Source organism: Cherax quadricarinatus, chromosome 68, assembly GCF_038502225.1.
Source record: "Cherax quadricarinatus isolate ZL_2023a chromosome 68, ASM3850222v1, whole genome shotgun sequence".
Taxonomy (NCBI): Eukaryota; Metazoa; Arthropoda; class Malacostraca; order Decapoda; family Parastacidae; genus Cherax; species Cherax quadricarinatus.
The window spans coordinates 2,015,491-2,024,557 of record NC_091359.1 but is presented as its reverse complement, the minus strand read 5'-3'; the positions used below and the strand labels follow the sequence as shown (position 1 = coordinate 2,024,557).

General features: G+C 45.7%; 1 protein-coding gene across 1 annotated transcript in view; it reads right to left on the bottom strand.

The window, feature by feature from the left end:
* Positions 1–3,915: 3,915 nt before the first annotated feature.
* The window catches only part of LOC128697854 (glucose dehydrogenase [FAD, quinone]-like), a 172,192-nt gene continuing 167,040 nt past the window's right edge, over positions 3,916–9,067 (bottom strand). The window contains exon 9 of the mRNA XM_070099584.1: positions 3,916–4,035. Within this exon, the coding sequence (XP_069955685.1) occupies positions 3,931–4,035 (105 nt within the window). The 3' untranslated portion in view covers positions 3,916–3,930. The remainder of the gene's footprint in view (positions 4,036–9,067) is intronic.

Sequence of the window (9,067 nt, the reverse complement as noted above, 5' to 3'; positions counted from 1 at the left end):
ACCCCCACTACTACCACCACTACTACCACTACTACCCACGCGACCCTCCACCTAACTACTGTCAATATACATTCTTATCTTAGTTATCTCTGTATTAGGAATTTAAGACTGAAGGAGACATTTGTGCCAAAACGTTTCTCTTAATAAAGGTCCTGAGCTGTTCATAAGTGTCTTTCTCCACATGTATGCTCCAGGAACCACTAAACTCTTAAGGGTGTACATTAGATCCCAGGAAAGAGGCTGGTTCAAGAATCAAGGAAGAATCAAGAGCCCTGCATCGGCCCCAGGGCGCCTTCCTTGATGCCGGACTAATGTATTAATCTTATAGTCTCTCTGAAAGCGTGATTCAGGTTTAGCGTTTTCTTCCTTTTCAGGGAGGGAGGGGAGAAGGGAGGGGAGGGTAGAAGAGAGAAGAGGGGAAAGTAGAAGAGGGGAGGGGAAGGTAGAAGAGGGGAGAGGAGGGTAGAAGAGGGGAGGGGAGGGTAGAAGAGAGGAGAGGGGAGAGTAGAAGAGGGGAGGGGAAGATAGAAGAGGGGAAGGTAGAAGAGGGGAGGGGAGGGTAGAAGAGGGGAGGGTAGAAAGGGGAGGGGAGGGTAGAAGAGGGGAGAGGAGGGTAGAAGAGGGGAGGGTAGGAAAGAAAGGGGAGGGGAGGGTAGAAGAGGGGTGGGTAGAAAGGGGAGGGGAGGGTAGAAGAGGGGAGGGTAGAAGAGGGAAGGGGAGGGTAGACGAGGGGAGAGTAGAAGAGGGGAGGGGAAGGTAGAAGAGAGGAGGGTAGAAAGGGGAGGGGAGGGTAGAAGAGGGGAGGGTAGAGAGGGGAGGGGAGGGTAGAAAGGGGAGGGGAGGGTAGAAGAGGGGAGGGGAGAGGAGGGGAGTAACGTATACCTGTGGACTTCTGGACTCGGCAGTACCTTCCTACTTCTTGTATCAGACATGATTACCACAGTTCCCCAGTTGCTAACTGGTTTAGCGCTCCTCACATCAACTATAGTAATAACAGCAATAACACTTGCCCCACGCCTGCCAACACCTGCTCCACGCCTGCCAACACCTGCTCCACGCCTGCCAACACCTGCTCCACGCCTGCCAACACCTGCTCCACGCCTGCCAACACCTGCTCCACGCCTGCCAACACCTGTTCCACGCCTGCCAACACCTGCTCCATGCCTGCCAACACCTGTTCCACACTTGCCAACACCTGCTCCACACTTGCCAACACCTGCTCCACACTTGCCAACACCTGCTCCACACTTGCCAACACCTGTTCCACGCCTGCCAACACCTGCTCCACACTTGCCAACACCTGCTCCACACTTGCCAACACCTGTTCCACGCCTGCCAACACCTGCTCCACACTTGCCAACACCTGCTTCACACAATACAACCTTGAAAATAGAAAGAATGTTTGATCACTCTGGTCGTCACATACCAGGTGTGTGTGTGTGTGTGTGTGTGTTTGTGTATACAGTTTAATGGGTGTGCATACACAGTATAATGTATGACTTGGTTTGATGTGGTCTTAATGACCAGGTCTGGCGTGGTCTTGATTACCAGATCTGGTGTGGTCTTCAAGGACACAGCCTTTCCACCAACTTAACCTTGAAGCTTATGTGTGTGTGTGTGTGTGTGTGTGTGTGTAAGCAAGAAGGAAAGGTATCAAGGTGACTACACCTTGAGATATTTGACATCAACACTGAATAAGTGCGAAGGTCGAGCCATTTAACTTGACTCACGAAATCGTAATGACACGATTGCAAACAAACCATACCACGGGCGGGATTTGAACCCGCGGTCAGAGAGTCTCAAAACTCCATTTTTGAGACTCTCTGACCGCGGGTTCAAATCCCGCCCGTGGTATGGTTTCGAGCTATTTAAGGTTGTCACTCAGTATGTGTCTACACCTGTCCTTCATGTCTACACCTGCCCTCCCTGTCTACACTTGGCCTTCATGTCTACATCTGGGATACATGTCTGGTTCAACGGAATAACACTGGCTAGAAATATTTTCAAGGGTAACTAAAGAATGTAATAAAGTTGGTAGAATTACCGACAATATGTAAAGTAAAAGGACACAAGTGCAACTAATGTGACATTTTATTGTGGCAACGTTTCGCTCTCCAGGAGCTTTATCAAGCCATTGATAAAGCTCCTGGAGAGCGAAACGTTGCCATAATAAAATGTCACATTAGTTTAACTAAAGAATGCAAGTTGGAACTCAGCCGCTAACGAGCGTGTTGAACGTGTCCGTCCAAACTGGTGTTGTGTCAGTGATGTGGAAGATAACTAATGTAATTCCTATATTTAAATCAGGGGATAAGTCTATTCCATCAAATTATCGTCCAATAAGCCTGAAGTCTATAGTATAATCTGATAACAACGAGTCTCAGCACGGCTTCACGAGAGGTCGTTCCTGCCTGACAAATTTGCTGACATTCTTTAATAAAGTATTTGAGGCAGTAGACAATGATGAATATGTTTATTTGGATTTTGGATTTCAGTACCTCACAAAAGACTCTTAAGAAAAGTGGCAGCTCATGGTATAGGAGGTGAAGTTCTAACATGGACAGAGGCATGGCTGACCAAGATAAAGAAGTTCCCATTAATGGGTTCAAATTTGAATGAGGACTTGTCATTAGTGGCGTTCCACAGGGATCAGTTTTAGGTCCACTGTTCATAATTTACATTAATCACCTTGATGAAGGAATTACAAGTGACATGAGCAAATTTGCTGATACAAAAATAGGCCGAATGACTGATTCTGAGGATGTCAATGAACTACAGGAGGATTTGAACAAATTAATGTCTTGGTCTGAAAAGTGGCGGATGAAGTTTAATGTGAACAAGTGTAAAGTCCTAGTCCATGGGGATGAAAATAACCCTCGAGGATATAAACTAAGTGAAGTAGAGCTTGATCATACAAGGTGTGAAAAAGTTGATAAATTAGACACATGTGCAACACTTGTGTATCTTTATTAAGGAAACGTTTCGCCACACAGTGGCTTCATCAGTCGTATACGAAGAAAAATGGTGAGGCTCAGGAGGAGTTTGAGGTAATCAGTCCCTCAGCCTGGGGTCGATGTAATTAGTCCATCAATTTTGAAAAGAATACATCATATGCGCGAAGAAGTGGTTTATATACTGTAGACAAGTGAGGTGAAGACCTCGTAGGTGGTATTACATTGGACATAAATAACACAAAGGCACAATACCGTGACTGCGAGTTGTGTATTACACTGGACAAATCTCCATGTGGAACTAGGTCATGGACTGATTACATTAACTCCAGGCTGAGGGACTGATTACCTCAAACTCCTCCTGATCTTCACCATTCTCTGTCTTTGTATAGGACTGATGAAGCCAGTGTGTGGGAAAACGTTTCCTTAATAACGATACCCAAGTGTTGCACATGTGTCTAATTTATCAACTTGTCGGTTCTGTCAACCATTCATCAACATTGTTGGTAGACACAGCAACATCTTGGGATCTTAATACAGGTACTTGATACTAGGCACTCTTTGTAGATCCCCTGGTTGTCTTCAAGAGGGTTGCTGAACAGATATCTAAAGTCAGTACCTGACCAGCCGGGCTGTGGTTCTTACGTTGGTTTACTTGCGGCCAGCAATAACAGCCTGGTTGATCAGACCCTGATCCACCACGAGGCCAGGTCATGGATCGGACCGCGAAACACCCTCCAGGTATACTTAACTTTACTAATACCTACTCCTACCTATAAGAGCGTACGTACAATGACTATACAGTAAGTACTTCGCCCATTCCTCCAGCAGGTTGCTCCTTCTGACGCAGCGGTGAGCGTCAGCGCAGCTGTGTGTCTGCTGGGCTTCCCAGGTGACCAGCCTGGCAGGCCGGGCTCGCTCTCTCATCCATCCACCACAAACTAGTTGATCCAGAACGAGCCGGCTGGCTCAAGTATTTCTAACACCTGCAGGTCAGACTGGCAGAGGTGTTGTCCTGAGGGGTAAGGGAGGTGCTCTGATGACCCCTGATAAGCTCAAACTTCAAGCACTTGCAGTCACCCTCCTGTGGAGCATTATAACTTCTAATATAGGTTAGATAAATACACGAGAGGGGTTAGGTCTGAGTGGGACTTGAACTTGAGCTAATAGGGATTATTATTATTATTATCACACTGGCCGATTCCCACCAAGGCAGGGTGGCCCGAAAAAGAATAACTTTCACCATCATTCACTCCATCACTGTCTTGCCAGAAGGGTGCTTTACACTACAGTTTTTAAACTGCAACATTAACACCCCTCCTTCAGGGATATCAAAGCTTATTCCTAAGGTAACACTGATAATGGGTTGGGCCACTATTTTTATCAGTGAGTCTGGGTTTGAGGAGAAATAATCTGCATGAAAACGGCAGAAATAACCTGTTTAAACACAGCAGAGATAGTCACTGAGGGATCAAAATACTCATCTTTGGGTACCCCTCAGGGAAGGTTCCTTGATGTTGGTGAGGGGCTCTTGATTTAGGGAATTGGATCTGTGCTCCAGTTCCCCGAATTAAGCCTGAATGCCTTCCACATCCCCCCCAGGCGCTGTATAATCCTACGGGTTTAGCGCTTCCCCCTTGATTATAATAATAATCATCTTTCGGTAAACTCTTAAGAGTTACAACTCGTGCTTTCAAGTTCATTAAAAGGACAAAGCATAATTATGAGTTTCCTAAAACCATCAAATATTGAGAGAAACACAAAGATGTCTTCTCTACAGAGAATAAATTTTTGAAAGCTCAGAATAAATCCACAAAGACACCAAATATGATTCGCTCTTGAGGATTTTATCTCGACTCAGAAGAGATTATAAGATGTCATGGAAGGATACACAACACTTTACTAAGGAAGCAATACATCCCATATTGATCCCCAGAAATCACTGGATAACTACACTGATTATTGATAATATCCACAGTAATGGGTCTCACTGTGGAGAAATTATGTACATTAATAAACAATACGGACAAGATGAAGACTTAGACACGTACAACATCTCGGTATCTTTATCGTAGACGTTTCAACAACGAGTGACTTCATGTAATTCTTCACATCATGTCCTTGTATTGTACTGATAAAGTCACTGGATGGTGAAACGTCTACAAATAAAGATACCCAGATGTACATGTGTCTAAATTCTTTACCGTGGAGAAATTATCTCCAAACGGATGCGATCAGCATAAAGGGGGCAGCGCGCCCCTACACCTGGAGAATCCTAGAAGGAATGATCTCTAATCTGTACACACAAATAACTCCTTACGAAAGCAAAAGACTGGGCAGGTGGTGCAAAATACCCCCAATGAAAAGCAGGGTCGCCACGACCGGGCCGTGGGGGCGTTGACCCCCGGAATACCCTCCATGTAGATTCCAGGTAGACCCTTATCAAGGTGGCGATGATCCCTCTATCCAAATATCTGGAGATGAAGATCGAAACTGCAGACCAAAACAACATCTCAGCCTGCAAGTGCTCAGTACCAGGCAAAATTCGATTGTAATAATGTTGGTAGAATTACCGACAATATGTACAGTAAAAGTACACAAGTGCAACTAATGTGACATTTTATTGTGGCATTAGTCACATTACTTGCACTTGTGTCCTTTTACTTTACAAAATTCGATTGCAATTAATCGCATATTAACTGCATGTACCAGAGCTGGGACGTGGGAACACCTCTGTCACCTGCTGCTCACACCCCACGAAATGTACTTAGCCGCGTCAGAATCAGGGAAATCAGTTCCTTGACTTAACCACGTAGAGTTGACTGGCACCCATGCTTTCCAGACATTATGTCAGCATTATTAAGTTAATATAAGAAGGCGTGGACGATGCGGTGTCTATGAGTCTTCGTCTGTCTCTGACCATCCTCCGGTCTAGTGGGCAACACTCTTGTAAGATCAACTGAGCGAAGTGAACGAAATCCCGCGGTAGTACTACACAATTACCTGCACGGAATCGTGCGAGAGAGAGAAGAGGGAAGAAGGGAGAGAGGGAAGAAGGGAGGGAAGAAGGGAGGGAGGGAAGAAGGGAGGGACAGGTGAAAGTTGTCACTGGAGGGAGGTCAAGGCCATACCACTGACAGTTGAGATAACACTTGTGAGAATTTTTACCAAGGTTAGTTTAGGTAAGGTTTGTTAGGAAAGAGGACAAGTGTTACCTGACGTGGGTCTTAGTCATATTTAGATTTTTGCCACCGAAGTGGCTAGTTTACTGTGCACACCATATCCATCCTGTGGACGGTAGCGCAACAATATATGGATACATAAAAGGCCTAGGAGCTAGGCCCCAATAGGGTTAACAAGAGTACATCTGGATTTATATCTACAGTTCACTTATCTGTTACAAGCAAATTTAGGAAATTTGCTTAATATATTCGGTATCTTATTTCCATTAATATCTTGACATGTCACATAGGTTTTTATACTATATATTCGTCTATAAGTGGACAGTTAAGCACAGTGTACAAGATAGTGACCATAGGGCTGGTCACATACTTTCCATTTAGTTTGATCATGATCATGTGTGTGTCTGCCAAACTGCCAGAAGTACTTGTAACCAAGCTTAAGCCTGGCCACTACAACACCAGTCTGTTCACATTGCAAGTTGCTATATAAACGTACTTATCTACCTTCATGTTATAGTAAGGTATACATCTACCCAGGCTACTAATTACATTCCTATAACATTCAGTTTCACTATTTACTTCTCTCCTAATCTTATTCCTAATATGACCAGCAGCAGGAGGAGCTTTTGGTCATGTGACCGAGGCTTTCCACTACCAAGGTGAGTATGCTGATCTTCTCACACAGTTACCAACACACATGAAAGTAAACACAATTGAATAGCTGACGTAAGTAAAAGCTTGCAAGTTTGACCTGTCCTTTTACGAGCTCAGGAGACAGAGCAAGACCAACAAGATTAACACAGTACAAAACACTTGGCAGGCTTTTGTTTGACATTCAGATGAAAGGAGGGGGAGAGAGAGGGAGGGAGGGTAGCAGCCCTTGGACGGTGGCTGCTACCCTGTTCTGTTGTTACATACCCTGATACCCTGGCTGCTACCCACTCTTGTATTCCTGACCAAGTTTTCCTAATTCCTTGAGTTTTAGTTGTCTTCTGTGAAAAGAATATAGTAGGTTATGTAATAAAATATAACAGGGTAGCAGCGTATGTAACAGAACAGGGTAGCAGGGTAACAACAGAACAGGGTAGCAGGGTATGTAACAACAGAACAGGGTAGCAGGGATGTAACAACAGAACAGGGTATCAGGGTATGTAACAACAGAACAGGGTAACAACAGAACAGGGTAGCAGGGTATGTAACAGAACAGGGTAGCAGGGTAACAACAAAACAGGGTAGCAGGGTATGTAACAACAGAACAGGGTAGCAGGGCATGTAACAACAGGACAGGGTAGCAGGGTATGTAACAGAACAGGGTAGCAGGGTATGTAACAACAGAACAGGGTAGCAGGGTATGTAACAATATAACAGGGTAGCAGGGTAACAACAGAACAGGGTAGCAGGGTATGTAACAACAGAACAGGGTAACAACAGAAGAGGGTAGCAGGGTATGTAACAACAGAACGGGGTAGCAGGGTATGTAACAACAGAACGGGGAAGCAGGGTAACAACAGAACAGGGTAGCAGTGTAACAACAGAACAGGGTAGCAGGATAACAAGAGAACAGGGTAGCAGGGTAACAAGAGAACAGGGTAGCAGGGTAACAAGAGAACAGGGTAGCAGGGTAACAAGAGAACAGGGTAGCAGTGTAACAACAGAACAGGGTAGCAGGGTAACGAGAGAACAGGGTGGCAGGGTAACGAGAGAACAGGGTAGCAGGGTAACAAGAGAACAGGGTAGCAGGGTAACAACAGAACAGGGTAGCAGGGTAACAAGAGAACAGGGTAGCAGGGTAACAACAGAACAGGGTAGCAGGGTAACAAGAGAACAGGGTAACAACAGAACAGGGTAGCAGGGTAACAAGAGAACAGGGTAGCAGGGTAACAAGAGAACAGGGTAGCAGGGTAACAAGAGAACAGGGTAGCAGGGTAACAACAGAACAGGGTAGCAGGGTAACAAGAGAACAGGGTAGCAGGGTAACAAGAGAACAGGGTAGCAGGGTAACAAGAGAACAGGGTAGCAGGGTAACAAGAGAACAGGGTAGCAGGGTAACAAGAGAACAGGGTAGCAGGGTAACAAGAGAACAGGGTAGCAGGGTAACAAGAGAACAGGGTAGCAGGGTAACAACAGAACAGGGTAGCAGGGTAACAACAGGGTAGCAGGGTAACAACAGAACAGGGTAGCAGGGTAACAACAGGGTAGCAGGGTAACAACAGAACAGGGTAGCAGGGTAACAACAGAACAGGGTAGCAGGGTAACAACAGAACAGGGTAGCAGGGTAACAACAGGGTAGCAGGGTAACAACAGAACAGGGTAGCAGGGTAACAACAGAACAGGGTAGCAGGGTAACAACAGAACAGGGTAGCAGGGTAACAACAGAACAGGGTAGCAGGGTAACAACAGGGTAGCAACAGGGTAGCAGGGTAACAACAGGGTAGCAGGGTACCAAGAGAACAGGGTAGCAGGGTAAAAAGAGAACAGGGTAGCAGGGTAACAACAGGGTAGCAGGGTAACAACAGGGTAGCAGGGTATACAAAGGGATATAAAAAATGAACCACATGATAATAGCACTGAATGGACCAGGCTGTACCACACAGGTACAGTAACTGTCCCAGTACCACCACCTGTACCACACTGGTACAGTAACTGTCCCAGTACCACCACCTGTACCACACTGGTACAGTAACTGTCCCAGTACCACCACCTGTACCACACTGGTACAATAACTGTCCCAGTACCACCACCTGTACCACACTGGTACAATAACTGTCCCAGTACCACCACCTGTACCACACTGGTACAATAACTGTCCCAGTACCACCACCTGTACCACACTGGTACAATAACTGTCCCAGTACCACCACCTGTACCACACTGGTACAATAACTGTCCCAGTACCACCACCTGTACCACACTGGTACAATAACTGTCCCAGTA